The sequence below is a fragment of the Cuculus canorus genome, chromosome 6, assembly GCF_017976375.1.
Source record: "Cuculus canorus isolate bCucCan1 chromosome 6, bCucCan1.pri, whole genome shotgun sequence".
Lineage (NCBI taxonomy): Eukaryota > Metazoa > Chordata > Aves > Cuculiformes > Cuculidae > Cuculus > Cuculus canorus.
Window position 1 is genome coordinate 4,531,690 of NC_071406.1, and position 20,201 is coordinate 4,551,890.

Genomic DNA, 20,201 nt, shown 5'->3' on the forward strand with positions numbered 1-20,201 from the left:
AAGTAACAAGTGAACTTTTCATTTCCAGTAATAGCAGAAATTACTTCAATAGCATGATTGTAAGCACCCATGGGGCCATAATGTGAATGGTCTTTATTAAGGAATAGAGTGAACTTCTGACTATCTTTCTTCCAGTCATTTCCACAGGCTATAAACAGCGCCTGGTTTGTTGCTATTAAAAGAGTCTAAAGACGACGACGCTGAAAAGCATTACTGTTTAAGTACTCATGGCTTGACATTAACATGAAAAATATTTTCTTGAAAGTAAAGTGAATTTGGGTTCTCCAGAATGTTATAGTTTTGTTCAAAAATGAATATATTGAGCACTTTCGACAGAGGGAAGATGGTTGTTTGGTTTTGTGCTTCTAAAATGAGTTTTTGGTCACTATCCCTCTGTTTTGCTTGATTTTTTTTCAGACATGTATGAAGTCAGAAACCATCTTGTTGACATTTTTGATGTTTTCTTGGTGTTGCTTTCTGCCTATGACACCATCTGATGAAAGAGCTTGATCTTGGTTAACAATCAGGCTTCATTACACATATGCTTCCTTAAATAATGGCTTTGACGAGCAATGGTTCCTGAATAACATGGTACTCTGCAAAAAAAGGCTACATAAAAACTGAAGTAATCCATGATCTGCTGAGGTGATGTTGAAGACGTATCTCTCATGCACAGCAGACCTATGCATTAATCCTATGTTTTGAGGTCTTTAATTGCTTTAAATATTTGCTTCTAGATCTGTGTTTCACACATCTTATTTACATGGTTTATTTTTCATTTTATGAACAAATCGATAACCAGACAGACTCTTTACCACACTGGATTAGTTTTATTTATTCTCTTTGAACTTGATTAAAAAGCTGTCAAACATAAGTCTACATTTTATCAGCAGAATACTTTTACAAAACAGGGTAGGATATGTGTATAGCTGGAAACATACATTTCAAAATGAAACAATATTTGATATATTCTAGACAGTTACCCTTTTGTTTATCCATGACAACTGAAACTAACCATCAAATGCATAAATTGATTCAAGTCTAGCCAAGTAATCCTAAGGGCATATGAAAAGGCTTTTTTTTTAAAGTTCTTTCTAGATGAATTTAATGTAGTTCACCAATAAAGCATCCTCAGGAGCACAATACAAATGCTACAGAACATGAGATAGCTGGGGAAAGCGGGCAGATGTACAGTGTGATGAGGAATCAAAATGGATGTTACATTAAAATGAGCAGTCATGCAATGTCTTCATTTCATGTTCTTAATTTAAGCAAAAATGCCAAAGTTCCAGTTTCGTGTTTAATTTTTTTTTTAGGCACTGTTATGCAAATAGTGACATTCTGGTGGTTGGGGTCTATTTACTTGTTTAGAAGTATTAACTGTAATATTTTTTTTAACTTCCATGGTAGGCAAATTGATTATTCATCATTCTTTAATTTTCAATACATTTCAGAGAGAGGTAAATTATATCAGATTAGCTACAAATGATCTAGTATCACCAGTTTAATTCATTGCCTTTCATATACATATTCTAATCCTTTTCCCACAAATCTCATCAATTACTATTTGTCTTTCTGTGCCATTGCATATGTTGGTAAACAGCATTTTCTATGGTCTTTGGCCATATGCTGTATGCTCAGCTTGCAAAAAAAGTGACACTTGGAGTGCTAGCATAATGAAACTCTCAAAGGGTTAATGCAGAATACATATAGGCAAATGTTGACAATATTTTTTTTATTCCAATGTTTGAAAATTAAACACAAAATCATCATTAAGTTTTCACAAAATGAGGCATCTGTCACTTGAAAGAAAAAGAAATATTTCAGAAATATGTTTACAGAAATGTAAAAATATTAGACATCAAGACAGATGTGAACGTTTTCAATAACAGGCCCTGTCTGTCAGTCTTCCTCAGAGCCGAAGATCTTGCTGTACTCACTCAACATGAGTTCAACTATCTGATTTTGGTACAGCATGTGGACTGCCATGTTCCCTGTCTCCTTTTCAGGTCTAAGGAGTGTTGGTCCAAACACTATTCCTAAGCTTTGTGTTGACATAAGATTCACGGATTCCTTGGCTGCTATCCTGTTGACGAAAGGAAAGAATTGGTTAAAAAAGAGGGATGTCAAAGGAGTCGCTGTTGCATTTCAAGTACATAGAAGCACTTTTTTTTTTTCTTTTTTTTTTTCTCATTTTCTTAACAGGGATATTTGGTTACGTTATCAAAAAGAAAGAAAAGAGGGAAAAGACAATATCTGCTAACCTGACAAATAAGGAATTGAAAGTCAGACCCAGACCACAAGTTGCTTGTGGGGCGGAGGTCTAGAGCCCCATTTACAGTGCTCTTTTATATCAGAGTACATTTGTACATTTAGATACTGAAAATAGGGATTTCTCTTTATTGAGCACTTTTGCTGTCAATGGTTGTGGTGGCTCAGTGGAGAAGCTTCCCTGCTGCTCTTAACACAATCTCCAGCACCAAAAGCGTAGGGAAAACAATAAAAGCCCCTTAATATAGACCTGATATGAAACACATTCCTTCTGCTAATTTAAATCCAATAAAGCTAGTCTGGTCTAAAATGGATTGTGAAATTTATATAACTAAAGACTTTTGCATGCCTTATACCGGCGCAAGATTTCTTGAAAGACACTGAGACCACATACCTTAATGAGATAACTTAGAAAATAATGGTAAGGATTATAACCTTTGATATCTTTATTACCCACAAAATTACAGGAGGAGGACTATTATTATTAAAAGTTGATCTTATGTCTGTATTAAGACATAATATTCTTGTGGAAATGACATTAAGGATGGAGAAGTCTGGTCTAAGAACAATATGGGTTTAATGAATGGAGTTTAGGTAGGCAGTTTCACATAAATCTCTGCAGCGGTGAGCATGAACTAAGTAGAAATCCATTTCCTTCCACCCTTCAGAATATATAATATATCCTAGATTGGAAAGACTAGTAAATGAAGAGACATATTTTATAAACAAATCACACAGCTCCACCAAGGAATGTGAACTAAATATAACTTTAATATGTAAATGTTTGAATTTATGGATGCTTCCTTAATCTGTTAGTTTTAACTTAACCATTCCAAGTGGACTGTTGAAGCCAAATTCTGCTTTCCCTCCCATCTCTCTTACTGTCATTCATTTACCTTTTTAAAATCCAGACAGCAATTTAAAAATCATCATAGCTGTCTCTGTTTTCCCATACCTGTTGCTGAATTTACATTATAAGTGGAAGAAACTTCACGAGACATAATGGGTTCAGTCACTTTAAAAAAGTTTTTCTCTCATGTTAGCGGGTGGGTTACACAGCAAAGAGCATCTTCTTGTGGATTTCTGCCAATCTTGCCGTTTACCATATTCCTCAAACATCAATGCTCATGTTTTTTTCCGATATATAAATAGGAAGCATTACTTAGTTGGGCCTCATGCTTGTAACCGTGGTGTCCATTGCATGAAACACTCTCCATATGGCACTAATCAGATTGGCTTAATTATTAGTTTCTTAAAATATAGCATCTTTATTATAATTCTTAAAAATAATTATCTTCCCTCTGTGGTAATACTAACATGTCATCTCTTCTCTTAAGAGTTCAGAAAGCCTTCAAAGTTAGGGGGTTTTGTTGCCAAATGACTGTATGGGCTTCTGATGGACATGGTTTATCTTTATCACAATTAAAATGGTTGTTATAGTGGCGACAAGGTTGTTTTCCTGACACTTGTGCAGAAGGACATACATCCACCTTATGTCCTCCCTGTAAGAACTCAATCTCTGTTGAGTTTGCTACATGTTAGAAGTTGGAAAACTTATAAAGTATTTGCAGTCAAAGCCAGCATGGGTGGAGACGCTAGTTCTCCAAGGGAATAAGAATATTCACCAGTTGTATCTTGTGTGATTTTAGAGATCATCAATTTAGCATCAGTCACGGCTTTACAGTGAGATGGTGATGATGGACAGCATTGATGAAGGTGAAACACCTTTCAAGGAGCAGAAGGCAGTGGACCATGGATGGGCAGGGTCGGCGTGAATATAGTGGTGGTAGAGCTCAATTTACTGAAGGGAGAGGAGGCATCTGACTTCCTTGATCTGTAACATTTGGAGCAAGATATTGAGATCCTATGTTTCTGATGTGGACGCAGAAAATGGAAGGTGGGTGGCCAAGCCTTCTGTCCTTATTTGCAATATTTCTGAAGCAGAATGATTCCCACCCCCTCTTTTTTTTTTTTTTTGTCCTGGAGATGCTATCCTTCATGCAAAGTCCTGTTTGAGTCAGGTTGTTGCCAGCACGTGGTCTGCAGTCACTTGGAGGTGCGTGTATGGCATGAAGGAAAGGAGGATGTGTGTGGTGTTTGACGGTGACAGAGAGGAATCAGCGTTCTGTTGTGGTTCATTGATATGAAATATGGCACTGAGAACATCCATGTATATTTGTGGCCCCTAAACTTAATGGTAGCACAATAGTTCTTTTACTGATAAAATCTCTTGAAAATTATTAATATTTTCTATCTATTCATGCATTTGTACTTGTTTTGACTTGGAAACATAGAAAGTTAAATAATCTGTGGTAAAAAGCAGCTGCTGGAGGGAAAGAAGGAAGGAATTTGATTCAGCCTGAATAAAATAATTATAAGTTTAGGACCTTTTGCCTTTTTAAATTACAAATATTTACCAGTGAAATTCTATAACTAATATTTATTTCATCTGTCCACAAAAGGAAAAGCTAAAGAAAACCAAAAACAAATATGCACAATTTAGGCTATTACTGTAGCTGCTAAATGAAATTGAGTTGTTGAAAAAGGAAATCCCCTTAAAACGGGCAAGAATTCTTTTTTTGGCAAGAGAAAGAGCAGAAAGGGTGATACACCATTTAGAGCATAAAGAGTGAAAGGAAATGCCAGAGGTACTTTTTTGTGGCCCAAATGAAAGGAGCAATGATACATCAATTTAAGATTATTTTAGAAACAATCTATAATCTGGTGCCGCAGATGTTGGAACTACATCAAGAAACTGTTGGGTGTTATGCTGTGCAAGATTTCCCCCCCAGATAAGTGAGCTGAATTACAGAATGGCTTCATTCCTTTAAGATCACAAGTCAGGAGATATACAGAAAATACAGTCCCCATTATTAATAGCAATGAAATTAATGATATATTAAACCAGCAGAAGTGTCTGATAGGAGGGCTCTGGTGTCAATGGCACATACATAAGCAAAAATACTTGGAATTTATGCTTTGGCTGTTGCCAAGGCAACTGTAAGCTGGAAAGCGTGTGACTGAGAGCAGGGCAACTCTGCAGCTAAGAGGGTCATTGTATAGTGAGTTTGGCTCTCTTGTTCCATTAAACCTACACTTTTCAAACTCTCTAAATAAAATCATTATTAATTTTGACATTCAGGAAGAACATTAGATTATTCCTTCAAACACACCAGGTGTTAGGAAATGTTCTTCATTTTCACTCCGTAGTAACTGCTGAGGAGGGGAAAGCATTTCAACGGTGACTCTGATTCATCACCCTTTTAATGTTCCTACTGTACATAAAAAAATTAGAGAGAGAAATTAGTGTATTTGGGAAGTAAAACCCCATTGGAAAGGACACTGTTTTACCGTAAGCTGGAGAGTGCAAGTAGCATTGAGAACTGCTCAGTGGCGTTGCTTTCTTAGCCTTTTTCAGCTTACCAGGAATTAAGTTTGCTCAGTGTTAGGGGTGTTTTTACTATTAGCAGAAACTGATTTTAGCCATGCTTTGTACTCTTTAACTGCTTTAAATTGTGTTGAAGGGTAGCTTTTCAACAAGACAGTCCCGCTGCTTTTCCATGAACTGGTAGTATAGATTATGACTAAAGAGTAACTTATTACAAGATGAGGAGATCAGGATGGTAAGAACGGGTCACATGGTAAAATATGATGGGTCAGAATAGCAGGTGTGGGAAATGCTGTCCTCTGAATTCAGTAGAGAGCCAAGGGGTACAAGTAGGTTTTGGTCTTTCCAGAATCTTGTCTACCGCGATTATGTAGAATATTTTATTTAACCATGGAAATCACTTCCATGGGAGACAGAAAACAAGATCTTAAGCAGAGGCTAGGAAAGATTAAATATGCACGGCACTAAAGAAAACTCCGCAGTATGTGCCATATATAACCACTAACCTTACAGAATTAGGAACTGACTTCTCTCAAAGTGGATTATTCCATGACAGCCCATTTGTGTGGGTTTTGTACCTTTGCTGAACTGTGCAAGTAACCACTGGCGTGGCCAGAGCTGCTCATCTCGATGGACAATGAAGCTGTTTTGATATTTAAGTTCCTATGAACTGCCTTAATGGGTCAAAGCCTTTGCATCTTATTGATTAGCAATAATTATCCTCAGATTACCTAGTATCTGTTTCCCACACTGACATATGCTGATGTAATATTTTAGCCTAAGGACTTGGCCCTGAGGATGGTTCAGCTGCCTTCAACTCACCTCAGACTCTAACACTGTTAACGGGCCTTTTCATTGCACTGTTATGGGCCAGTTCTAATGCAGCAGTTTTCTCAGCTGTTGCTGAGCTCCCAATCAATTTGAATACGTTAAATTTTGACTCTTACGAGAGAGTTTCTAGCTCAACATTTTATGCTTCTCTCCTTCCCAAATGCTGGTTCATAGGAGTTAAAAAAAAATAACAGGTATTACGTACTTTGCGTTAGCAACAAGACATTTGGGAGGGAGTCATCCAACCTTGAAATAAAATCTTTATTGAAAGCAATTCTACATCCATGCCAGCCAGATACATTGTATGATCAGAAGAGATGTCCCAAGGGAAAGCTTGGTGCAGTAGACAGGGTTGATTACTTGGACCTCCTGTCAGTTCTTAACTCACTGACAATAGCTGAGACATTTGGTACAACTTTGTTTTCTTTATTTGGAAGTAAAGTTAATATACTTACCTTAACTGTGCCAAATGTACTGGAAAATAACCTGATAATAAAAACGTACCATCCTACACGGTGATAACGTCTGTGTATGTACAAGCACATTTTGGCAGGGCTTTTGCAGATGGGTTTTTCAGTGTTAGGAAGGAAGCTCAAGTACAAAATGATGCACAGATAAACTATCAGGTTTCTTTTGAATGTATTTCCTTTCCGTTTAAGGCTTGTTACATACTTTCCTGTGATATAGCATATTACTGCAAGTTCTGTTGTAAACTTACCTCACTTCAGCTATAGTAGCTATTCTTCAGAAAGAGCTTAAGTGATTTTTGGCATTAAAAAGACAACTGGCTTTGGCTTTGAGAGTCTTCTTAAAAAGACAAACAACAATAGGTGTCCTTTTAAACAGGTCAAAGCCTTGGAGAGGTATCCATATACCAAGGGAACTCTGACCAGCTTAGGACAGACAGTAAAATCCACCTGAGGTGGAGGAGGGCTGCATAGCCTGTACACTACTTAACCCCATTTGGGAGACTTGTGGAATTAATCAGTGGTAAGTGAGCCCTGATACCACAAGCCCTATTTAAGTAAACTCTTCAACAAATTTAAAATTTAGTAATAAATTGGGTTTCTTGATATTTTACGAATGCAAACTAAACCTCTTTATTATTTATGTACTGGCTTTGTGGATGATTTGCTCAGTACAAATGGTATTACAGTGGTATTCACCAGCTGATGAAGCTAAGCAAATGCAAACATTATCAGCCGAACCCTCAGCGTGTTGTTTTGAAACCTCTGTACCATGTTAGGAAACAGGGAAGTCTCGTGTGTCTGTATCTATGACCTGAGGTTTATGCATTAGAGGAGCTCCAAAACGCTCCAATGTCTGTTGTTTTCAAAATATGATCGCAGTGGACTAATATGGTTTTGAGCTACTTTATTTTGCCTGTGTAAAATGCAAAGGTTCTTTAAATCCCTCTTTACTTCACAAGCTGAATTCAAAACAATAGGTATCCAAGATTGGTAATAGAGAAACCAGGTCGTGGTGTATGATACAGTACCAGAGGGGTCAGAAATAGTTCAGACATACTTAAGAGCTTGCTTTTGCTGAAAATAGCCTCCATGGCTCCTGGCCTACAGAAACTCCTTAGGCTTCCTGTCCTCTGCAGCTGTGGGTTCATATTACAGCTCTTTGGGAAAAATCTCTTCTCTTCGGTTGCTCTGGGACACAAGGACGAGCACTTGATGCTGTCTTCTTCCTCAGACTAGCTTTTAAATCTGACTGTTGGATGGCTATATATAGTACCTGGACAGCTGACAGGGACCCGGTGGAGAATGAGCTTCCTCAGGGAATCCCCAGCATATCTCACAGCACGAGCCATTCCCTGGATGAACTGCCTTGGAGTCTAGCCCTAAGTGAAAATAATAACTAAACTGACTCCAAACATCAGTTCACAGTTGGCTGAATAGGCTCCAAAACACTGAAGAAAGTCATTTATTCTAACTTAGCCGGGTTTAATAAGAGAACAGTTCAAAATAAAATCTTCTCACTATTGTATCATAGAATCATGGAACCATTTAGGTCGGAAAAGACCTTTAAGATCATCAAAACCAATCATTGACCTAGCACTGTCAAGTCCACCAATTTTGGACCAACTTTGAATTTTGCTTGCTGCTTCCTTTCTGAGGAACACATGTGCTTTTGTCTTTGCATACACCGCAGCATGCCTTGTCTTGCAGACAAAGTCTTCATTTTCCAGATGGCTGAGGCCAAGATGTAAAAGCATATTTTGAGAGCTAAAGAGACTTGGATCTCTACAGAGGCTTCATGCAGTTGCGTCTTAGCGCCGTAACTGAAGGACTAAAATTGCATTGTAGCAGTTATCGTTTCTTTTCAATCCAGGGTGGATGCAGCCCCTGGGTGACAGAGTTGATGAGTTCCCACCTCAGCACAGCCACGTGCCAGATGTAGAGGCACCACGCCGGTGTCCCAGCATGGCAAGGACAGCAATGGCAGGAGTTCGTCTCGACACTGTGATGGCTCCACGGAAGAGCCTGGTGTGGGCACAGGCTCAGGTTCTGTTCCTTTAAACCATGCTGTGTCTAAGACAGAGATTCAAAATCTTTCCACAACATCTCTATTACTGTGAGTGTTTCAGGTCTCCCTTTTGGAAAACTGACCCATCTGGTTCACCTACTGAGTTCTTCCATTTACTGACAGCCAGGGCTCTGTCCTCGCCGTTTGGCTTTGTTTGTAATTTTTTGTGTCTGAATGCAAACTGGTTCTGACTAATGCTCACAAGACCAGAGGGAGGAAGAGATGTGGCTAATCTATGTTATCACAGTTGCTATTGTGCCTAAAGTTTGCCTGTTTGGGGATAACCACTTTGTAGGAGTCAGTGGAGAGAGATAAACTTCCTTAAGGAGCATCTCAGACTCCTCTGGCTTCAGCTTTGCACACGATGCATTCGTTTCTGCCTTAGCTCTAACAGCCCTGTAGCAGCATATATACATCTCAAACAGCAACAAACCCCTCTTCAAAAGCCACACGACCACTGCAAGCATGAATCTTTCATTGGGGAGGGGATGGGAGAGAACAAAACCACCCGTCACAGATGTTAGGCAGATGCTAACACACTTCTTAGAGGTGTTCAGATAATAGAGTGATGAAGGCAGTGTGAGACTACATAGAATAATATATGTTCAGACGGAGATATAACACACAGAACCCTCAACTATATTTTTGCCTGGTGGTGTAACTTTTGCTAAGATTGATTTTTTTTGTTTTCAATTTTCTTTTTTCAGTTCTATTTCTGTTTTTTTTTTCTTGTAGAACAATCAGCTTACTGTCAAGACCAACCTGTCAGAGTTCCTAGTCTGCATATTTTTGTGGCCTGTGTAGCTCAGAAGGCAACAGATAGTTTTACATGAATAAAGCTTTAACTTTTTTAATTGCCTGAATATTTCAATTCAAGAATGCCTGAAGCTACATTTCCTTGTAGCGTTAAAAATAAAAAGCAGTTAGTAACAATGTCCCCTAGATCAAGAATTATAAATATAGAACCTTTATCATCAGCACAACACATCCAAAAATGTCTTTGTAAAATAAATCAAATTATATGAGTTAATTGATTCCAGGCAACATCAGCATCTGCAGGTGGAAACTGAATAACAGGATGTTTATTAACGAAGGACTATTAATCAAAATTGACAATATCAATTCATGTTTCTTTTATTTGAATTCTACCTGCAAAATCCATAGACAAACTCGCTGATTTTTAAATAAAAATTTAAAAGTCGGGAAAGCGCTAACGCTTGGGATTTTAGTTTTATGTGCAGGGCTATTTGTTTAAACAGCGAAAGGATATCCTAAATCTAATTTGACAGGCTATGCCAAAGATGCCAGTGGTAATTAATTAGCACTTAATTTAGACCACAGAACAACAGGATATGGAATTGGTGCTCAGTGCCATTTCCCCTTAGGCTTCATCTCATGAGGGTCAGGAGTATGGCTGTTGCATTGAAGGTCAGTAAATAAATTGGGGGAGCACATTGACACTGGACTTTTGATGATAGATATCCTTCACCCTTATTACTGCCTCTGGCTATTGCTGATGAGAAAAAGACGGCAATTGTTCTGTGAAGAATGTTGTACACAGGCTTGATTCGAGCAAGGTAACGTTTGAACTCGTGCATCGTACAGTAGTGGTGTTGGGTGCTTCCTACGGGTAGAAAGCTGCCTCAACTTTGTATCTGGGCCAGAAATAAACTTCTAACTGCAGCGTAGAAAGCTTGAGGAACTCTGACAGGTGAGAAAATTCACCTAAAAGCAGTCCTTAACTTTGCTAGATTTGTGAGCTTAGCTCCAGATTAAGCATAATTAAAATCAATGAAAGATTTTTAAGTGAGGTTAGAAACTAGGGCAACAAGGGAAAAAACATGTTTCTTTATTATCCTCTTGGTTTTGTGTTAGGAATATTTGGTGTTCCACCACAAAGCTAAAGACTCTTAATAAAGATGGATTAATGTTCTTAACAGCATTGTTTTCTGATGGGGATACTGAGGCTTTGATGTGCTTAGTGATGGACAAACAAAAAGTACGTGGCAAAAAAGCGGAGTCACTGTTCATCTGGTAACTCAGCTGCCTCCCAACTCAATGAAAGAAGCCACCCTTCTGCAACACACCCAAAGCAGAGGGTGCGTAGAAAGCATAGAGGGGACCCTACGGGAGCTCATTCACAGATGCATGTAAATGATATTCTTCTGTTTAGATTTACCAGTAAGAAAAATAGAACAATTATGAGACTCATTATTTTGAGGATAGATTTAGATTAAATATTCAGAAGAAAGGTTTTACTGTGAGGGCGGTGAGGCACTGGCACAGGTTGCCCATAGAAGTTGTGGATATCCCATCCTTGGAGGTGTTCAGGGCCAGGCTGGAGGAGGCTTTGTGCAATCTGATCCAGTGGAAGGTGCCTCTGCCCATGACAAAGGGGTTGGAACTGGATGAGCTTTAAGGTCCCTTCCAACCCAAACCATTCTGTTTCTATGATTATAATATAGTCCCTCTGCTCCCAGGAAACTCAGAGTCTCTGCCAGCCACTAATATGCTCTTTCTTCCAGTAATCCTTATCCATCTATCAAAAGAGTGGCTCAGGTGGAAGAGTGTCAGCACTGGTACTGATACTCAGCGATTTGCTTCTTACAAACTGAATCCCGCTATTCTCAGGTAGTCCAGTTCCACCATGGTTTGCAGGACAATGAACAATGTGAACTTCAGCATTTACAGCAAGGAAATTCTTATTGCAAACCCCAAATGTACTCCACAAGCACTGTTTTATCCCCTTGGTCCTGAGAAGTGCTGTCTACATTGCTGCATCTGGAAAATGCTGAATTAGACAGCAGCCCATGCTCAGAAAATATATTTTGGAAGTCCCAGTTTATCTGATATTTTAATGCGCACTTCATCACACCCTTTGCAGCGTCTCTCTCAATGAGTGAAATTTTGATTACTGTTAAAGTCGCTGACAAAACGTCCGGTGACAGGGAGAGAGAACGGAGTCTGAATTTTCCCTTATACGAGCTAAACTTTTCTCATTTTACATATCTACTTTTAGTAAGTGGAATTACTGCTTTTGGCTATGTTCAGTCTATAACCTCTTGCAGCCTTTGGTTTGTGCTATGGTAATTCAGCTGATGGCAAAAAACTCAGCTCTGGATATGACAGGTTTCCTTCCTGACTTAAAACTGAAAAGTGGCAGTTGGGTAGAATTTCAGCCTGGGATGTTGAACTGTAGACAAGCTGCTCAGAAATTCATCTTTGCTACTGAGTCTAAGGTGCCTCATTAAAAAATTAGTTTCACTAACAACACATTGTTCTCTGTCCTGTGTCACAGATAAATTATTCCATTTTGTGAGACAACCAGTAATTTTTCTTCTTGAAATCAGAAAATGTGGTGCAGAATTCCACAGAAGTCAGGGACCAAATACTCACCAAAGCTTCCCTTCTCTGTGAGCTCCTCTACATGTAATTACTTCATAAATATTTTAGTTTCCAACCTTTTTAAATAATGAAACACTTCTAAATATTGGTCTGTTTGTTGTCCGCAATTTAAATATCTCTTTTTTTTTTTTAAACTATACTATCACTATCTAGTTGTTTGAAATTGAAGTCTTTCTGTAGCAGTCTGCCCGACAGAGATGATTTTATATGGAGTCTGACCTCAACCAGGATCCCTACTCTTTCAGGTTCAGTTCTGAGCTCTCCACAAGCTACTATTGCAATATATACACCCTGTGTTTGTATCGGATTTGAAAGATGCTTTAACATGCCTCCCAGCATCACGATTGTTTCAGACCTGATATTGAGCATGAGAAGGATGAATGTATCTCTTAAATGCACTAGTGAGTATGTGCCAGGAGTCTTTGATTTCTTTAAACTTATTTACATTTTACTTGCCCTTGAGCAATGAATTTACTATGTCAGCATTGTCTTTTCTACTTACACTTTGTCTGTCTTGTCCACTCACCTTAGCTTGATGTTTATTTTTTGTGCACGTGTATAGTCCATTGCACTAAATGCACGAAGTGCCTGGAGTGGAGGATTTTCCATATATTGTGTCTTTCTAAGATGCACCCTTTGTAGTACTGCAAGTTCTGCAACATTTCCTAGCTTTAAATCAGCTTTGAATTTTCTCCTTAGTTCCTTTTTAAGTCAAATATCCATTTATACATGTACTGGTCTCAGATGACTTTGGTCCAATCGCACTAGATGCTTTGCCAAAGCCTTTGTTGTCCATAGAGGCAGCCCTGCCTCTTACAGCGGTTGTGCTTGTTCCATTTTTGAAGCTTCTAGTGACCAGACTTTCCAATATCTGATTTTGTCTCACCTTGATCAAAATCCACAGTTAAAAAACTACGCAACGAGTCCCTTAGACCTCCTAACTGAAATTGTCTTTGACAGACACTGAAGAATTTGGAATCAACAGGTATAATTTTGCTGTTGATATCAAAGCATAGTTGTCAGTCTTGGGACAGCTCGTTCAGTAAGCAGCTTCCAGGACACCAAATCTCTCAGTCACAGCTTAACCGAGTCAAAAAGGCCTCAATGCACCTAACGGAATTCCAGGGAAGCATTTCTGACAGTGACCACCAGCCAGACGGGTCTGTCCCTGCATGGTTTTGCTCATTGATGTATATAGGCGTACTGCTCTTGGAGATGAAGCTGTATGCTTTCTTTTTTTTGCACATGATTTTTTTTCATTGCTTTGAGCTCCAGAAGACCACTGACACTGTGTTATCTGGCCCTCAGATAAGATTAAATTCAGAACATCTTTTGTAGGTGCTGCAAGTATCTCCCCCTACAGCAGAAAGTGTCTAAACTTAAATGAATTGTTGTAAATGGATTTACAAGCCTAGAAAGCACTTGCTTAGGAAGAAAATATTGCATCAGGATGGGAAGCTACGTAGACTTAATTAAATATGAACAGTAATGTGGAAACCTATTAGCATGTAACCCAGAAAGTTTAAGCAGTTCCTCACCATAGTGTTCAGGTGAGATTTAAAACATATTCAACTAGCTTTGAAATTTGCTCTGAGATAGAAATCTCGGGGCTGATGCCAAGTCCATAGCAGCTGCAATTACTTCCATGGGGTAGATACTCTGAGGGAATGGAAAACTCATTCCTTTGATGACATTTTTATGGAAACAAGTCTGGGTTGTCCTAGGAGGTGGTCTTAAGATACCTACTACTAGTTTTGCCACAGCCCTTCTGAAAACTCTCTCTGATCTGAAAGTTTGAATACAGAAAACTGACGTTCGCAGTAAACTTTACATACCGGAAAGCTTCCGTAAGCCATAGGATTGCTCTGCACCGCTGGGATCTCCGAGATTGCTGATAGTGTTTAGGAAATACCATGAGGATGGCAATGATCTGAGAAGTGAGAGCAGTTTCAAGGCAGATAAAATGCTATCCTCGGGTGTTTTGGTGAGGCTGAGACTAGTGCTGACACAGAGAATGTGGTGTAAAACGTTTGCACTTTGTCCATGAAAGTGCTGGCATTTGGTGGGATCTGTAAAAAATACAGAACTTTTCTGAATTCCCTTTTCTTGGCTCGTCTCCATGGCAAGGGGTCTTCTCTCAGAAGACCACAGCAAAGCTCTGGAGAGGATGCTGCAGTGTGTCTAATGGCAAGGCTGAGATGCGTGTAGGAAACCGTGGCTTGGAGGAGGTAACTGGTTGCATCTCGGGGACCAGGGGAGGAGGCAAGTTGCTGTATGCTTGGCTGGAGTTAGCTGCTCCACAGATTTATGATTTTACATTGCACCATAATGCGTAATGTACGAAAAGATAAATATTTTCCATTCAGCAACATCTTGCTGTATTTTCATCTAACTCCGTAATTTTAATTATAAAGTGAACATAACCTGTATCAAATTATGATTTTGTTAACATATTGAATGAGGACGAGAAAAATAAATACCAGATTTGATACTGTACAGGCACATGAAGGTATAGTAAAAAAATCTGGTTTCCTTGACCACATTGTCATAATATGCATATATAACTGCTTATTGAATCCAGGCTGTGTAGACAACAGAAAGAACACTGGCTCCATACCATCACAATGCATGCCCACAACAAAGAGGAGGAAAGAACAGGCTCTTTCATTGTGTGTTTCTAAGTATTACCAACATAAGGGCTAAAAACATTACCTCTGTCTGAAGTATATCTATATATCCATGCATAAGTTATTAACTGGGCTCCCTGAGCACAGTTGCTGAAAATATTAATATATTCAAATTATATTCTAGCTACTGCAAAACCAGTAGATCAGACAAATGTATTAAAATCTCTTCAGACAAAAGGAGTCATGTTATTTATAAAGTTCACCCCCCCCCTTTCTGGAACACAAACCTTCATTGTATATAATATATGAGGATGCAAGATGATCCTTAGATGTCAGAATGTGGCTTAAAGTTTGAATGTAATCATAAAACAGTGATTCTAATGCTTGCCATAAACAAATTGTCACTGGCGTTATGTAACTTAGACTATTCACAAAGTATGAAAGACGGGAAGAATAAAAGGTGCCTGCCAGACAGCATGGGCCAAATCTGAAGGTGGTGCCAAATTGTTCTAGTGGACTGGGAATTGCAAACCCAGCGTGGAATTTGGATTTGTACTCTCCTGTGCTCAGGCTGCTCCTATGGCTTAAATTAGAGCAAGATAAAAGCCTTTTTTTTTTTATTTTGTCAGTTTAGACTCTACAGGAAGAAAGCAGCAACCAGTGGCTTTTGCAGTCCCCCTTGCTCACTCTTTTTTGGAGGTGGGAAAGTGGGATAAAAGTCTCTTAATTGCTGAAGGACCCGCTTTTGCACAGCATGACCTTCTAGGACACAAATAGGCATGGTCAGATCGCAGCAGCGACACTGACCAAAAGGGAAACACTGCTCTCGGATCTCGTAGTCTTGCATTTTGCTTGTTTTCCAGCACGTAGGGTACCACCTGAGTGCCTCAAACCCTCCTCTTGGCTTGGACTTGTTAGGAAAGCTGGGACAGTGGGTTAACAACATATATCATCTATCAAGGCAGAAGGCCTTGACTGTGACAACAAGTAATTGTTCATATATGCTTTCCCTTAATCTGGTCTTCAGAAATAATGTCTATCTAACAATAGGCATACTGCACAGATTTAAACCATAAATAATTGTTGTGTTAAGGGACAACAACCTAACTAGGTGGTTGTCTACCATCCCTTTTTTTTTGCTCCTTCTGCCTCCTAAAAGTAAAATGAGGTTTTTTTTCACAGCCTGAAAGAATTGTTCAGAGATACTGGTTTAACTCATTATGAATTATTAGTGGAAAAGTGGGTCTCAGAAATATGTTACATCTGAAATATTTTTCGTCACTTGAACATGTGCCGTCCAGAACTGGCCTTATTCTACCAGTCACTGGGAACAAACACTTTGCATTCACAGATGCTCCTAATTTGGTGTGGTTTGGAGTGTAATTTAGATCAAATGTCTCCATGTAAATGAGTCAGGGTTTCTTAATTAGGTGCCTTTAAAGAAAAAACTTGGACCACATCAGTAGGTGTGGGTGTGGTGCCCACAGTACTGGAATCTTTCCTATAGATGAAGCTGAGTTTTGTTCGGGCATACTGTAGGTTTTTCTTTCCTTTTTTTTTTTCCTTCTTTTTTTTTTTTTTTTCCTAAAGCACAATAATAAATCTGCAGATGGCATAGACATAAAGACGCTACTTCAGAGGAGCTGTCTAAAACACTGTCTCTTTGGCAAATGCCTTAAAGTAGGTCATTCTGCTATGATTTAGGTTTATATTTCATTGCCAGCTTTTTGTTCCCATTACAAGGAGGGTGCATTCCAGTCCACAGATTTGCTCTTCATTTTTATTTTTTTTCAGATTGGTTTTTATTTACAAGAATTTGTGGAGCTTCATAAGAAAATGGCCAATACACTGTCAGAAGTACTAATCATGCACTTGACCGCAAAAAGAGTAGTATGAAGGTGATAACCTGCAAATGTTGGAATGTAAAGTACCATTCTCTGGAAGCAAAAAATGTATTGATTCTCTTAACATGGTGATTGAAATGATTGTTGCATCTCTTGCAATGTGTGAAAAGTGATTTGGTCTAATGTCATTTCAGAAGTCTCACAGAGCAGGAATACCCGTTGTCTTAGCTGTTCTGGTATTTGCTTTTTCTTTTTATTTATTTTCCATTGAAAATCTTATATTTTATAGCTTATAAAAAATAAAAAAAAAAAAAATCAGGGTCTGTTTTCCTATCAAAGTGCTGGGGGATTTACATGCCAAACTCCCACTAGCCTTAATGAATTACCTGCATAAATTCCCTTTCAATCGATAGTAGAATAGATCCTATTGTGTTATATTAATTATTTTGCGCAGAATACTGACATTCTGGCATTAAAGTCTGTTTTGTTTTGTTTTTTTTCTTTAAGTTCCCATGAATATCTTAAGAAATGTGAAGCCTATTATTTATTTTACAGCCTTATTCTGAGAAAAAATCCTATATCTTTAGTCAGAAAAATGAAAAGCATTGTGTTTTACCCTTTGATGACCTAGTCCTGGATGTTAATGTGTTAGGGTCCAATCTCCAAAAATAGAGAGAAAAAAATAAAAAAAGGGAGCAAAAAAAGCCCTTTTGTAATGAATTGAGCATTCTTAATTTTCACCAACAAAAAACATTCCAGTCGAAAAGAACGCTAACCCCAAGCAATATTAAGAGGTTACAAAATCACATAAATTAACTCCATCAGTGATATTTTACTAAAACTTATGTGAGTGCAAACCAGAAGCAGGACTCTCACATGGTCTTGATTAACCGAAAAGTACTTAGCAGTCACCGGCCTTCCTTGAGATGTGCTGTCCATATGCACACGTTCACCCACAGTGCCAACACGCACGTGGACGAGCCTCCAAAAGCGTGGGGGGCTTGGGGTGGGGGACTGGGGAGTTAGCAGAGAGTGGAAGTGAGAAATGTTCACTGTGTCATCATGGGCAAGTGTCTTGCCCCCTTCGTTCCTCACTTTCTCCCTGTATACAACTAGGATAATAAAACTTACTGACCTGAAAAGGAAGTTATGAGATTTAATTAATGTTTGAAAAGCTTTTTTGAGATTGTTTGATATTGAGTAATGTGGGATGAACAATAGGAGCTCTTTGAAACAGGGGCTCTATCTCTCCGTATTTGTGTACTGCACCTAGCACAATGGTGCCGTACAGCCACAGAGTCAACCGTATCATAAATATTTAAATTAAAACTATGTTAATTATTTTTATCATTCTCCCATTTGCTGATACACCAGTTCGTACATTTTGAAGCTCAGTAACATTGAAAAGTACCAAGTGTAATTATTTGCCTGATTGTTATGAAAATCAAGGTTTGTATTTTTAAATACGGTTGTGGAAATAGGAAGTGTATGGAGACACAGGTAAAAATATGGCTTTAATTACTCGCCATTCTTCTCATTAGAAACACTAAGTTGTAAGGTATTCTTCGGGGAAGAGGTGCACTTTGCAAACTCTCTTATTCTGCGACATGAAGGACTAGGCACGACCGCAAAAACCTTGGTAGTAGGTCACCCCCAGTGCAGAGTAAGTAAACTAAACATGCATAAATGTGCTTCTGGAAGACTGGATTTCTTTTTTACCTTTAATCCAAAATCTATTATTACTCCTGTCCTATGCACACTGGCGCCTGAAGCACATTTTCTTCTGTCCACTAATTTACATGGGGAGAGTTTAGTAGACCGATATGTACTTAGCAGAGAGAAAATGGGTTTAACTCTTCTCCTTCCCCCTAAAATAAGCTCTGGGAAGCTACAGTAAGCAGGACAAGTGTTGGCATTGCTCCATCTCCTTTCTAAAACTCTTCTATAGCTGAAACAGAGAAAAGCACGTGTGCAAGAGTATGTCTCGATATATATTTGCCCTTCTCAAGCTAGAAACTGATTAATTCTTTTTATGTAAATCTTAAAGTGCTACTCAGGGATGACTGAGTCTTTTATGTCCCTGGTCAGTCACCTACACACTCTTCTGGTGCAAGAGGGCGTTTCTCCTCCTCACATTTCAAGTAGATGCTCCCAAATATTGTAGGAGTAACGTTAAACTTTTCTCCCTGGTGCTGTCCTGCATCTGAAAAGCAAGAGCTGCTCATGAGTTGCCTGATTTTAGAGAAAGGTCTCAATTTAGGAAATAATTCCAACAAATAGTCTTCCTTGTGCCTTCAGTTAAGGACACGTGTGAATCCAGTTTCCTGAATCCATGCATTTTTCCTGAAGCAAAGTTTAAATGCCCAGATTCTTTGAGGTTTCCCAAATAGGAATTTGTTGTATAATTCTCCCATTCTGGGGACTGTTTTTTCTTTTCAATAGCTTTTACCTTTTTTCCCCCTCTTCTAAATTAAAAGCTTATATAGTTCTTAATGTAATCTGTTCTTCTACTGTGTGAAAAAAAAGGGTTCTCCTGAGCCTAGATTAATGTGTAAGCCTGCCTGAAACTACTGACATAACGCATAGTTTAGTAAGAGAAAATCACATATGTTTGCTACATCCTTCCTCTACCAACTTTGAAAGAAAGGAAGTTTGATGACTTCCCCTGCTTAGTCTTACTAAATGTCGTGCTTTAATTTAATTTTCTCCTTTTTCCTGAGAATTCTCTGTCCCGCTGCTGGACCCAGACGTGTCGTTGTGTCCTGGTGTGCAGGTTACTGTGGGCTTCTGTCTGTGCATGCCTTTTTTATCTTTTTTTTTTAATCTTTCATAGGTAGACATAAGTCTGTGTAATCACACGTATTTTGCCAAAGCGTGAATGCAGCTGCCAGGTGTTGTGAGGTTTGAGAGGTGGGTGTGTTTCATTGGTCAAATTTGGATGCTTTTCTCTGTTCGTAGACCTATGAATATGGGGGAAGATTATTATTCAAAACGAATGAAGCATGAATACTTACAAATTTTGTTAGTTAATATATTAAGACATAGTGGTTTTGGCTTAGATATAAAGTTCTACTCTTGATAAGGAGCTTTATTTCCAGTGAAACTGATGCAACCAGTTACCAGTAAGAGTGAAGAACTTGGGCGGGGGGAAGGCAATCAGAAAGGAAATCATTCTGAAAGAGCAGAAAGCTTGGATGGCATCTGAAAATGTTTCAGTGTACTACGTACAGTACGGGAAAAAATGGAGCAGAAAAATGGAGTTTCTTGGATTCAAAGGTGAATCTAAAGGAACCGGCTTCT

General features: G+C 38.7%; 1 protein-coding gene across 4 annotated transcripts in view; it reads right to left on the reverse strand.

The window, feature by feature from the left end:
- Positions 1-820: 820 nt before the first annotated feature.
- Positions 821-20,201, reverse strand: part of ARHGAP15 (Rho GTPase activating protein 15) — a 329,586-nt gene continuing 310,205 nt past the window's right edge. For all 4 annotated transcript variants that reach the window (XM_054069943.1, XM_009558976.2, XM_054069945.1 and 1 more), the window contains one exon: positions 821-2,086. In XM_054069943.1, the coding sequence (XP_053925918.1) occupies positions 1,903-2,086 (184 nt within the window). In that variant the 3' untranslated portion in view covers positions 821-1,902. The remainder of the gene's footprint in view (positions 2,087-20,201) is intronic.